The sequence below is a fragment of the Micromesistius poutassou genome (genome assembly GCF_964030765.1).
Source record: "Micromesistius poutassou genome assembly, chromosome: 1".
In the NCBI taxonomy this organism is placed as follows: domain Eukaryota; kingdom Metazoa; phylum Chordata; class Actinopteri; order Gadiformes; family Gadidae; genus Micromesistius; species Micromesistius poutassou.
Window position 1 is genome coordinate 7,768,588 of NC_140271.1, and position 14,401 is coordinate 7,782,988.

The 14,401-nt window shown below is 45.2% G+C and overlaps 1 protein-coding gene across 1 annotated transcript in view; it reads right to left on the minus strand.

Annotated features, from left to right (window-relative positions):
- cep112 (centrosomal protein 112) overlaps positions 1-14,401 on the minus strand; it is a 106,202-nt gene that overhangs the window by 83,358 nt on the left and 8,443 nt on the right. Inside the window, exons 6-9 of the mRNA XM_084488344.1 lie at positions 12,586-12,663; positions 8,174-8,221; positions 7,777-7,851; positions 2,496-2,582 (exon numbers count right to left, since the gene is read on the minus strand). Coding sequence (XP_084344470.1) covers positions 2,496-2,582; positions 7,777-7,851; positions 8,174-8,221; positions 12,586-12,663 — 288 coding nt within the window. The remainder of the gene's footprint in view (positions 1-2,495; positions 2,583-7,776; positions 7,852-8,173; positions 8,222-12,585; positions 12,664-14,401) is intronic.

The following is a 14,401-nucleotide window of genomic DNA, read 5'->3' on the forward strand; positions in this document are numbered from 1 at the left end:
TTGAGAAAAAAATGGTATCAGACTAGTACCCAGCTGGAATTGCATTGTTAGAAAAATAACCAGCTATTACCATTTGTTTGCGCACACATTCTAGGCAATTATTGAGCAATGTGGTTTTGTTCGCCCCAAGATACTGTTTAACATTCCTAATTTTATAAAGCGTTCCACATTTTCTGAAGAGATATTGAGAGAAAGAGGCGGCAGCAAAGACGATGCATGTGTGGGGGGAAACTTTGGCAGTGCGATGTATCATACATTATGACAGCACTGCCATCCATATGGATAGCTTAGCCGCTCCTATCGCTTAGCAAATTGCTAATTGCATGAAACGCTAACACCTGTGTAGGTGTGATGAGGTAATTGCCTCTGGCGGCTGCTACCAGCTGTGTCTAATTAGCTCAATTAGGCCATGCAGCCTTGGCGCTAATATAAACAGTGGAACAGCATCCTTGCTGAAAGAACGGTGGCCAAACAGCAGTCACACTCAATATACTTCCGACACGCCATGTCTTACGCATGATGATGGAGCTTGGTTTGATTTGCTGTGCTTGTCTTCATTCTTAAGTTAAAGTTGCTCTAAGTCGTTAAATTTGTATTGCAGAAGAGGCACTTTTTTTTGTTAGTTTAGCTTATAGAAGTGGACGTGCTGATGTATTGGAAAGATGTGCCCCTTTGGGTTTCCACAAAGTGAAGGACGACTATCAAGAGCATCCGGCCAGCGGAACGCTCCGAAAAAGAGGAAAGAAAAGGAAAGAGGTTTGAATCTGTGTCGATTTAAAGTTTGTTCAGGATTTAAGTAGACTTGGGGACAGCCCCTTGTTCCAGATTATTTCGTTTTGGACACAAAATACATTTGACTGAAAAATACAATTATGCAGAAAACTGAAAAACATCTAAATGTAATTGGGAGAGTCGGTGAGTACACAATCATAGCCCTTGCCAAATAACAGTGTGTTAGTCTGGAAACAAGAGCCTGGGACCATCATCCACACAGGGTGTCTGAAAGGTAACAGGTTACCGAGCACTCTGTTGCTACGCCTGCTCTACTGGTGTACGAGTGCACTGGGATGTAAGATGAAAGGGGTAACATAAAAGGAACCTAAAAAGTGCATTAAGGCAACCTATATTCCCCAAGAGAATTGAAAGAGAAAGCATGGACATCCTGATAAGGACAGTGCGCTTTCTTTAGGCACGACAAGAACGGCGAACTAAACGGCCATGTCAGACAAGGGGTCAGGCGAGAGTGCACTTGGAAATGACACCCTCATTTAAGGCTTTTACAAGACGCCCTGATAGGGATGCTAGCCTGGCTAACCATATTCTCCTCGACTAATATATTGTTGTTTAAAGGAATATAAAGTATCTAGTTGGGGGAAGGAAAGGGGATACATCCCAGGAATATGTGCACAATGTTAGAATTCCTGGGTGCTTTTAATGTCCTTTGATAAGTAAAATCCTAATGTAACAGTATTTACAGAAGCAAGCAGTCAACACTGCTCCAATGAACCTTTCCTGTTGCGTTTGGTTACATTTTACACTAAATGGTTCCCATACGTGCCTTGTCTTCAGTTAGTTTAAATACAACAACTCAAAAAAGCTGTTGGTTTTCCGAAATTCTAGTCAACAAAGACCGGAGCAGATATATATATATATATATATATATATATATATATATATATAACCAAAACACAAAGATCCATATTCATAAGAATACAATGCTAGCATTAGTATTCTCATTAGCCTCTCTATGTCACACAAGTGGACGATGACCTCTCCAATAGCCATACATTATTTATTAGAGATCTAATTAAGACTCGTTTAGTCACCTTTAGCGATGGGCTCTAATGAGCGTGTGTTGGAAGATGGTCCATTAGAGGGACAGCTCTTTAGAAGCCATTAAAAAAGTCACTAGGCAAAACACAAAAAGTGAAGAAAATGGAATCCGACAGGGCTCACAATCTGTATGCAATTAGCGCAATTTCCCGGCGCTGACACGGCCGTTACAGAGACGCTGTCACCCTGTCTCATGTCAAACATAAAGAAGCGCCGGACAGTTCAAAAGAGGGAAAATTGGAGTGTTTTCAACTTTATTAAAAGCTTCTGTCGCTACAGAACAAGCGGGGAGGGGGACGGGGGACGGAGGGGGGGCGGGGTTCTGCTTGAAGGACTTGACAAATCCCAGGTGCTTCATCTTCTACTAAACTGATAGGCTCCAACTGGGGAAAATAAATACACAAAGAGAGACTGCTATTTTAACCAGCTGACGAAGACCTTTGAAGGCTTCTGGGAAGGTTGATGCAGAACATATATATAGTGCAATACAAATTATACCAAGACATTTTTACTCCTTTTTTTATAGCATAACCGGATGCAAATACACCCTTTCAAATTGATAATGCAACCTGACTCTCTTTAAAGCAAATGAAACACATTTGTACGTGTTTTTCATACTTTATTTTCGAAAGGACGTTTTGGTCTCTTTTGAAACGTCTTACTTTTTGGATGTCCGTGTCATGTCTCTGCTGCATCCTGAGCTTCTCCTCCTGATGTTTGGCCTCTAACACTTTGATTTTCATCTCCACCTGGAAGCAATGAGAAAACCGATGATGGATATCACCGCGACATAAAGCAGCAGAAAAGCTCTCCGTTCTTGCCGCAGTTGTGTTGGCTGGAGGGCATTGTTTTGATTGATTGAAGTTATTTACAGGCAGGAGACTGTATTTAAAAGTACACAACAATTCGCTCAGTTACAATTAAAATACTTTTCAGAGGAAGCCGTTTGTTTAGAGGAAACAAACGGCTGAAAGAGAACATGCCATTTGTGAAGTGGGTTGAACACCCACACACTTGCCTATATACACAGGGAGACAAATGGCATTCTTCAACTTCAAAAAACTAAAAATGTAATGTGTAATGTGTGTGTGTGTGTGTGTGTGTGTGTGTGTGTGTGTGTGTGTGTGTGTGTGTGTGTGTACGTGTGTGTGTAATTCTATCAGTGATCACTTTTGCTTTGCTCTCTCTTCATTTTAGTTAGATATTTATTAGAGAGGCTCAAAAGTTGGACCAGTACATTTTGCATGGAGGTATATATTAATATTCACGTTTGTTTTCCATCAAACAGGTCTAACACAAACACTGACACACATGTATTGTCTAAAACGTTAAACAACAGAAAAGGATAGATTCTCTCCCAACAAAAAACAGTTTAAAAAACCCTAACTCTTAAAGACAGGTATTTCAAGAAAGATGGATGCATATCTTCTATGCTTGCTCTATTGTCTTCCTAGTGCATAAACACACTGGGAAAGGAAATACCCACCCCAAACAGAACCATGGATGGGCATCGTGGGGGGAAAAACCTGGAGTCGGGCCGCGTCAAAATGAGTTGAATGATTACCCGCCGTACCCTTTGATGTGGACACCCGTGTCTCCGGTGGCCATAAATATTTAGCTTTCTCTTTCAAACCGAGTGTTGTGTGACAATGAGTTTCCTTTCCGGGCATATATGTATAATGTGCGTGTCTAAACATACGCAAGTCTATCGGCGGCCACATCCGCGATAGCCGTTGTCCTTAAAGCAATTAAGGAGTAAATCTGTGAGTCAAAGCCATCCATTGGTTGGGCCACAGAGCTATTTAAGTGGCCTGTGTCCATCGCTTACCGGAGCAGGAAGAATATCAGCTTACAGATATGAGGGGCTGGTGGGGATCACCGCTAAGCCTATTGAAAGTACATCTGTTGGAAGCTGGAAACTAGAAATGAAAACAGCCCAATTTGGAATGCTAACTTCCATCAGCATCCAGAGCACCACCTCGTTATCCCACTTCAAACCCCATCGCCAGGCTCCATCTCTACCTACAACAAAGCCCTGCCTGCGTTTGTCTCTCTTGCTCTCTCCCTCTCTCTGTCTCTCTTTGTTCCCTCGTTTCTTTCCTGATTTACTGCCATTTCTTGTGCAATCGAGGGGGTTACCACGGGAGACCTGTCAAGAGCGTGCAAGAAAAAAGCCATGGGGAGAGAGAGTATGATGGAGAGAGGGTGAGAGGTGGGAGAGAGGAAGAGAAAAGAGGAAAAAAAGGGAGACAGAGAGGAGAACCGAAAGAGGGAGCAAAATGATTGAAGTGACGAGAGAGAAAAAAAGGTTGAGAGACTATTGAGTGAGGGAGTAGTGAGAGAGAGAAAGTGAGGGAGAGAGAGAGAGAGAGAAGATAGAGAGAAAGAGAGAGAGTAGAATAAAAACAACAGAAAAAAACACGGGGTGTCGCTTTCTCATCACCTCTTCAAATGTTCCTCTGAGAAAGTTTGTCAAACTAGATCAGGGGCGATTGAAACTTGTTTATAAAAGGCGTCGGCAAAGGAAGGAAGGGGGTTAAGAAAAGGAGCGGCGCACACCTAAAGGCTTCCAGGGAAGCTTTCAATCAGCCTGGCTGGGTGGCATAGCTTGTGTTTTCTTACCCTCTCTTCTTCTGAGCTACACCGAACATTGTTAGATGCCATGTTTTTTGACGCTTGGCACTTGGACAAAAAAATGAGAGGGTGGGAAGGAAGGGTTTGGAGTGCGTGAGTGAGTGAGTGAGTGTGTATGTGTGTGCGTATGCGTATGTGTAAGTGAACATGTGAGAGCGATATTGGATAAAGCAAAAGGAAGAATAAAGATGAAAACATATATATATGGGGTTGAATTCCTCAGGGATTTGCGCTTGCAAATTGTCTTACAACTGTTTAGGCTCTGCAAGGTTGCCTCTGTGCGTCAGATCACTCCGTTACATTAACGACTATGATGCTGTGTTGCATTCATCCCCTGTGAACACATAGCGTATCTATGTTCAGCGGTCTGCCATCTACTGACCACCAGCCAATGGCAGATTCCTCATCGGGGGAAAATAAATAAACGTTTGGCTACTTTACGTCGCTATCCCCAACCCCTATTGCACTCCAGCAGAGCAAGCACACCCCTCTTAATAACCCATGGACTTAGCTTTAAATGGAGATAGAGCTGTTTCAGTGGCAGTGTCTATGGAATAAAAACACACGTCTCATTCACACCAACGATGACGGAAGCCCTGGAGGGGAATGGACGAGCCATCTCGAGAACCTAAGCTGCTGCTCTCTCGGCTTTTAAGCATCCAGGCCATGCTCCATCTGCGTGTTTTGTAAGACTATCAAACACGATGAGGCCTGGCCCCTCTTAATCACAGGCCAACGACTCCCAGAGAGCCAGAGATTGCATCATTAAGGCGAGAGAGAGAGAGAGAGAGAGAGAGAGAGAGAGAGAGAGAGAGAGAGAGAGAGAGAGAGAGAGAGAGAGAGAGAGAGAGAGAGAGAGGTCTCAAAGTCAGAGGTTTGTCCAAGCAATCTGTTCATTAGTGGGAGATAGTGGGAGAAGGGTAGATCTGCCACATTGTGTCCATTCTGGGGCATGCAGGGGCTTAGGGGAAGAAGACACTTTGAAGAACACACACACACACACACACACACACACACACACACACACACACACACACACACACACACACACACACACACACACACACACACACACACACACACACACACACACACACACACACACACACAGCTCTGATCAGTCTGCAGCAGTCTGCTTGATTCACTGTAACTCAATCAGGCCAGCCTGTAAATTAAACCCTCTCCAATTCAACTTCAGTAAACCCCCCAAATGAAGACCCACCCATCTTTCCAGTGGTAAGTGTGACGTATGCCTGAGCACCGGCAGGGTGTGCTGAAAAAAATTATAAGCAGGACAATGACTCTTGTACGAAGTATGCTTTTCCAAGAGGTTTCAAAGCATATGAATAAACATACTGTAGGAGCAGAGTGTGCATGATAGGGGTGGGTGGCTTTAGCATTCATGAACTTGAGTCGTTTGTGAGCCAACGAGGGCTTAATGACATGTGATCCGGATCATTCCTCAACCTGGACTAAACCTCTGGCTAGGCTTTTGACAGGAAGTAGGGTGACTGTCACATCCTGGATGGGGTCAAGGCAAAAATGCAAGGTGAGGTTCCATGGTGCTATAGAAAGGCTTAATGCACCTGCTGAGGATTACATTATTCATGGTGGGGGGGGGGGGGGGGGGGGGGGGGCTCGGTGTGTGTGTGTGTGTGTGTGTGTGTGTGTGTGTGTGTGTGTGTGTAATAAAGAGAAGTTCAGCTCAAGAGAAACTTTGAATTAAAAAAAGACTAGGACTGGGCAACGATTAAAAGTTTTAATCGCGTTAATCACATAATATTGGTGAGTTAATTTGCGATTAATCACACTTTTAAAATTCTATTTTAAATCCACTCCAATTGAAGTTAAATGAGATTATAAAATGGAATGACACATTATCATTCATACCAAATGTACTTAATAAGGTGATCTTGAGGGAGTTGTTTTGACTCACTCAGTGTGGGTTGAATATGAAACTTACGGAACACCACAGATTTGGGAATTGTAAACAGGCAGTTTACAGCCCTAAAAAAAGAAAAACAATATTCACCATTTTGCATGGGTCAAAGGTGTTTTTACACAGTGCCGTGGGTTTGGTTTTGGAAATAAAGGCGAGGGGAATATGTTGGAAATTTGGGGTCAATGTCACCATCAAAAATCGTATTCCAATCATTTCCCTGGTGGCTTCACTGTCACCTCATTGCTGTGCGGTACAATATCCTATGCATGTGAACACGCAGTTTCCCATCACACTCACTCAGTTCCACTTGCAGAGAAACATCTAATATACATAATAACCAATGCAGAACGCATACCCTGCAGGCAGCCAATCTCTAATAGTAAGCGGGCTATTCACTTTTATCTCTCTGCCTCAATGCACTGCGTTTAAGCTAAATGTGGGGCCAGGCTACTTTGGCATGTGTGCAAATGGGGTGGGACAGGCGCACAGGCCGAGAGTATTATCTTCCCAACAACTGTATCTCCTGTATCCTCCTCTGTCCGTTCTCCTTCAGTTCTATCCGTCGGTGAGGCTCATCTAAGTGAATGGAGCTCAGCCTCCCCAGGGGGACCCGGGGAATCCATGGACGTGAGGGCAGAGCCACGCTTCAGTTTAATGTTCAACTGTGCTAGTAAAGGCAACATGAGGGGAAGGGGGAGGAAGAGGGTAGTGATGGTGCCGGGGTGCAGGTCGGGTGGGGGTATGTGTGGCAGAGGGGACATCAAAGCATGCTTACAGAATGGGATTTGCAGCTTAAAGCCACATAAGGAGAGAGCGTCCCCACTGGGAAGAAAGCTCTTGGTTCTTTTTTTGTCTTCTGTGAAGCCCCGCAAGCCTCAGCCTTTTAAACAATAAACAAGGATGTGTGTGTGTGTGTGTGTGTGTTTATGTGCGTGTGTGTACTTCACTGTGGGGGTGTTTAATATCATGAAAGATCGAAGGAAGCTTTGACCGTTTGTGTGTCTACAACGAATTGTCAACACCTACGACCAAAACAGAATACCAAGAACACAAATTCCCGTTTCAGTTGAAGGGGGCACTGCTAGTGTGTTTAGTGGGAACCTCATGCTAGTGTCCTTGAAAACACTTAAAACAAGCAGCCTATAGGACTTTGGGGAACATCGAAACTTTCCATTTGGACGGGACACCGATACAGCGTTCAAGACAAAAACGGAACTCAACTTGGTTTCAACTTGGTGATTTTTTTTTTTTTGAGTTCTGAGTTTTCTTTAACGCGGTATGAGATTATACTTTAGTGTCAACCTCATACTAGCTTACATAAAATATGTCTAAAATGAGACGCAGTGAGTCACTTCGTCGGGATGTACCTCTTTGTCCTGTATGTGCAGCGGGCCCGTTTCATCAAGGTATGTGCTGTTCCTACCAATGGTTGACTTGAACATCTGGAGTGATGGAGCAATCCGGAGGACAGAGAGATATATATGAGGAAGACACAGAAGGGGAGGGAGGAAGAGCGAGATTGGCATCATGCAACTCTAATCCAATCAGTGTAATGTGCCTTCCTTTTGATGCCTACTCAACGGCACATTCCGGTTATGCAGTCACTAAAGCTAGCTTTACCTCGGGGGCCCTGTGTGCCCCTCACTTGGTTCACATCTAACAGTGAACCTGTCAAAAGATATGAGAACACATGAAAAATACATGAAAAGGCAAGAGTCTCGAAAAACAGCACTCTGTCTAGACTACAAGGACACCAGAACTTACCGGCGACGGGGCGATGGGCCTCTCACGCAAATACCTGGGGTTTTCGATCTGAAACAAGACACACATGCACACGCGCACGCACGCACACACACACACACACACACGCACAAACAGCACACCACTCTGTCACTCTCGCACTTCACATTTCTTCTTTCCTTCCTTCCTTCTGCTGGTGCCAGACTCCAGCAGCTCCTAAGCTGGGCCATCCATTTGTCATAAACAATGCAAGTGATAACTTCAAAGACATGGCGTCTCCCTCTCTTTTCCCTCAGCTCCCCACCTGTTTACAGGAAGAGACCAACTTGGACCACTTGAAGGCATTCTGTGGGTTTCTCTGTGTGTGTGCAAGTGTGCGCGTGTGTGTGTGTGTGTGTGTGTGTGTGTGTCTGCTCCACTTCCGCTCTCTGCCTGCCCCCCCCACAACGCACCCCTTCGTCCCTGGCCTTCACCACGGCTCAGGGGAAGGGAAGGGGTAATCTGTAAGCTATCCCTGGTTTGTTTACCAGTCGGAGACAGAGACAAATGGGACCCCACGACCAAGCGGCCTATCCGTTCTGAATAGAGCAGAACGGAAAAAAAAAAGGGGGCCAGATGCCAGAGCAGCAACAGGAAGGATCCCTAAAACCGCCGGAACTTTGCATCGATATCGCTAAATGTGTTTGTCGACATTCTGGTGGGTGTTGACGTCTTTGACGCTGGTTGACGTGTGTTTATGACAAGACCGAATCCCCCCCCCCCCCATGCCCCACCACACGCCGTATTACAAATACATTGGTGGGAATTGGTGCTGGCGGGCGAGGACGGTCCTTCCGGGGGTCTGCTGCGATGCACCACAAGGGGGGGGGGGGGGGGTATGGCGCATGGTAAGCAGACGCCGCCGTGGATCTCTTCCAAAACATGGATGAGGAAAATGAGGAGGATGAGAGGGAGCAAGCCCTGGTGAGGGGGTGCAGACTTTTTTTTTGCTGCCATCCTTTTTTTTTTTATCCTCTCTGAAAAAATATCTATCTTAGCGTTGGCGAGGGGGATTATCCCAAAGTGAATCGGGCACGTCCTCAAACAACCCCAGAGCTAAGGACACGAAATATCCTCCGCCGTACTGTACAGGAATCGCCACGTGCGCCGCACACACACACACACACACACACACACACACACACACACACACACACACACACACACACACACACACACACACACACACACACACACACACACACACACACACACACACACACACCTACACGACTGCAGTGGTTGGTGGCAGGAGGGGGTGGGGATTGGGAGTGTGTGACTGATCAAAGTCGCCCTACTTCCCTCAGATGACTGTGTAGCAGAAGGTGAAACAGGGTTTCTTGTTTTGTTTTTTTTCTCTCTCTGCTTGTGCAGCATGTTGACATCATCCCTTTTCGGGGGACGCAGTGGCGTGCCCACTTCAACGGGATCACGTTCACGTCAACTGCCGCCACCCCCCCAGACATCCAGGCTACATGTGTGTTTACGCACCCCTTTTCACAGCATGACACAACAGAGTGTTGATGTATTTCGTGCTGTATAGCCGGGCTTAATTGCACGCTTAAAAGCTCTCAAATTTGGCATTGGCGACGCAATATATATTTATCTCTCCGTCAAATACAGAGCACCACAGAGGAAGAATGGCGTTTCTATGTATAGCTGTGGACAGCCATTCATCAGGTTTGATTGATTTGGGTCTGCTGGGCACCGGGCAGGAGACAGACTGCCGTTGCACAATGCTGGCATGGATGGACACTCCAACGTGGATGCTGTGGATGCATGAGAGAGTATTTCCCGGTAGAAATGCTTTTTTTGTATTTGTATTTTCCCTCTGGGTAGAACACCCACATATTCCCTTGGCCATGGGTGTGTGTGTGTGTGTCTATGTGACTGCTTGGGCCCTATCTTGCACCCCGCGCGATTTACTTTCCACACCGAGGCATGTATCGTTGCTAGTTTGCACCGGGCGTAAAGCTGATTTTCCCCTGCAGCAAACTCGCGCCAATACACTTGCACCCTGAGAGGCGTGTCGGCGAAAAGCAGAGGCATGTGCCTGCGCAAATGATACTTGGTGCTATTTTAGTGATCCAAAAAGCAATTGCGCCACTGACCAGCAAATACCTGTTCTAAATGTACTAGCGGATAGCGCAGTTGGCGTTGCTATTTTGATGTGCCATGGAACTGCAACATAAGCTTACACACATGTATACAGACTAGACATGTGTACAGACTATACACAACACAAACATGCAAACGATGAGCCTAATTGAAATATTAGGATGTCAGAGATTGCTTATATGTGTGAAACTGCATAGAAATAGCATGTGGATTGTGGAATTTTTTTTCCAGAGGGGCTGCATGAATGAACACTGTAGTAGACTAATGCCATGCGTTAAAATAATAATAATAACAATAATAAACTCGAGCAAAGTATATCCCAGCCTTCCAAAACAAAATCTCTTTTTGGGGTAAATGATAACGTTGGTTAAATTATTTGCCAAAGAACAGCTGATACAGGAGGTAAGAAGTTGTACTTTTAAAACAATGCCTCTGCAAACACCGTACAGCAAACACATATTTTCTTGACACAGACATTGTGTACAAGCCCATAACGTTTAGGATTGATGAGTATTTGATCGTGAGAAAACATTTATTTATTTATTTATTTTTTTTTTCTCCGCGAGTGAGTTTAAAAGAATGAACATTATACAGTCCATGGCAATATATATTAACAGGGTAGATAACGATAATGTATACAATACTGGTAAAAAAAGTTTGATAATGTATTGCCGCATATCGTTAAATAGACCCACAGTTGCGGCCACAGGACCACATATCATACATGTATCATATCATGTGTTACGTTCTCTTTGCCGAAATTTACATGACGAGTCAGTGTTTCTGAAGTTGTAGAATAAAACGCTATTCCATGTGTGAATTAGGCCTATTATTTGGCCATAAACTGAGCCATTTGAAGTTTGAAATTCATGTGGTCATGCATCTGTCTCAGCGGAGACTGCAAACACGCTGTCAAAATATCAACTCGTCAAGTGTAAATGCGCTGGCTTTTAAAGGAGATGGAAGATGGCACTCTTAATGGTTTATTGCATGTTACGCCCAAAACACACCTACGGGTAATTAAACTACTTCAGACCAACCCATTTTAGATTTGCGTCGGCGCAAGAGTCATTTATCCGCCAGTATAAGCAACAGCGCCAGAGATCCGCCCACAAAGCTTCTTGCGTTTCGCGTTTTATACTTGTGTTAAAATAGGGCCCTTTGTGTCTGTGTTTCTGTGTCTACGTGTGTGTGTGTGTGTGTGTGTGTGTGTGTGTGTGTGTGTGTGTGTGTGTGAGCGTGTGTATATGTGCATGTATATGGGTGCGTATATGGGTGCGTATATGTGTGTATGTGTGTGTATGTGTGTGCCTACTGAGATCCGTTGTCTTTGTCCCTCATCCGTAAAGGAACTATTTAGACTGAACAATTACTAACCACACTGTTCCTGTTCCTCATCAGTCATCACAGTAGATCAATCAACCAAGCAGGGAACGCTTCACTGATGTCTAAAGCACAGCACAGTTCAAGACGGAAATACTGCTACTATTCAGTTCTGCTGTGTGTGTGTGTGTGTGTGTGTGTGTGTGTGTGTGTGTGTGTGTGTGTGTGTGGGTTTGTTTGCGTACATGTGTATACGTGCAGGTGTGTAGAAACAACTGTTGAGATGCTTTTGTGTGTGTGTGTGTGTGTGTGGGGGGGGGGGGGGGAGCTAGCGTTGCTAAGCGCTGCCTCTTATCAGTGTCTCGGTGGCAAACTGTGTGTATGGAAGTGTGCACACACACACATCTCAGATTACCTCAGCTCACCCCAGCATGGAATATAGAGAGAGAGAGAGAGAGAGAGAGAGAGAGAGGAAAGAGTGAGAGGGGAAGAGAGAGCAAGACCAGAGAGGGAGGGAACGAGACAGCGAGAGGCGAGAGAGAAGGCAGAGGAAGATGGGTAATAAAGATAGAAAGAGCATTTTCTCACTCCATTCTTCACCATCCCATTCTCCCGATAGTAATAAGATGGAAGTTTTAAGGCTAAGAAAAAACTGGCTAAAAGAGGGAGGGGGGGGATGGTGGAATGCAATAGAGAGCTTATGAAAAAGATTGCAAAAGATAGCGAGAGACATGAACCAGACTATGAGAGCGAGGGAGAGATTTCCACATCACACCTGCTGGATCTTATTCCACTCATTTTAAATGCGACCTGCTGGGTCTTATTCACAATGATGTCCCCACTCCCCACACACAACCATAGTGAGTTCCTCTGAGACCCTCTGCCTATAGTAGTGATGGAGATTCTAAGGTGAGCTAAAGGCCCTTCGATATCCGGGGACTCGCCTGCACACCCACCCCCAGGTTCCAGCTGTTGAGCCTGGCCTCCAGGTCACTGTCGTCTGGGGACGCGTACGGCTTTGACCCACCGTCCACCTGGGGAAACAGAAAGCCAACGCAGCGGAATTAGACTCATATTTTTATGATCTCACCGTGTAACGTTGCATTTATTTATTTTATAGATGACTGTAATCAGTACTTGGAGTTTGATTGATTCGTTGAGTGATAGATGAATTGGAAACAGACGAGGTTGCTTGTAAACCGCACACACAAGGTCACATGAGGCTTAAATGTGAAAGAACATTTTCACGTTCACGGAGGAAAGGATTTATTTACTGGCAGTGATGCAGGGACCCACCCAAGAGATTAGAACAAGACCTCCCTCTGTAAACCTGGTTAACCCAGCCCACCCCCCTCAATCACAACGCATGCATGCACGCACACACACACACACGCCCCTCCCATACACTCCCTACCACTGTACACCCCCCTACACCACTACCCCAGATGTTTTGCAGTTCCACATCATTTCTGCCAGTAAATTCCAAAGGAGGGTCATAGCCTCACTTTCAAGCCCAACACCCCCCGCCCCCCACCCCCCCCAGCAGTCCGCCTGCATATGGTCTCTTTATCCATTTGTTTTGATACTATAGAAAATGTGCAGTATGTGTCTGTTTCTTTGTTTGTGTAAGATCAGTTTGCCTAGAGCCTAGGCCGGGGCTAGGAGAAGTGGGTAGGGGTAGGGGTGGGGTGCAGGGGTGCAGGGACAGAGGGAATATCGAATAAAGTCCAGAGAGGGCAATAGTGAAGGGTTCTGCTGATGTTGCCGAGTGTGATTAGGCTCATCTGGGATCCAGCAGTCCTTCTATGTTATGGAGGAACTCCTCTGGGGAGACGGCACAGAGCCTGGACCGGAAACTACAAATTGCAAGGGGCAGAGTTAGACCTAGCACCCTTTTCTGTTTCTATTACAGAGATTTACATAGAAAAAAAACTATTTGCGTGAGTGGATGAGGAAGGGCATTTTAATAAGTGTGTGGCCAGTCTACACTGTGTTGATTTGAAAGCCTTACAGATACTTTCTAACAGTTTACTGCTGCTGGCCGTGTTTGTGTTCAACAAAAACACTTCCAGATCCGTACATCCAACGTCATGATTGGTCAAAACAAATATGAAACGAAAGAAAGTTAAACGCCCTCTTTTACCCAGATTTGAGCTTGTCTGCCATCAGACATTAGATATGCATCTAAAACTTTAAGCTTCAGTCTTTCAATTTTAAGCTTGAGTCTGATTTGTGAGAATAGGATCAGGTGAACGGTGGAAATGTTGGACGTAGCCTCATGGAAACTGCAACAATGCAAATCACTGGGTGCAATATGGCAAGATTCAATACTGTACCCCTTTCCTAACTGTTGTTGATCCGGAGGGCTTTAAGGGCCCAAGGGGCCTCAAGCTTGTTCAAACCGCTTCAACACTATTCCTTTGTCAAAGTGGTGGGAGCTTAACTTCTTATCATCAATACTGATAAGAGAACGGCACTAAAATGGATGTTTTGATGAGAAGAAAGTTTTGAGTTATCGCACTGCTTTTATGGGAGTAGGCAGTTGCACTCTTTTTGCTGCTTTCATGTATGAGGTCATCGGAATCTTCCAGGAACGGGTTTATGAGCTATCTGTTCTGGTGTCTCACACACACACACACACACACACACACACACACACACACACACACACACACACACACACACACACACACACACACACACACACACACACACACTGATGTTAGTTCCTGACAGGAGGCGGTTCATGTTAATGTGATCCTGTCTAGCTCA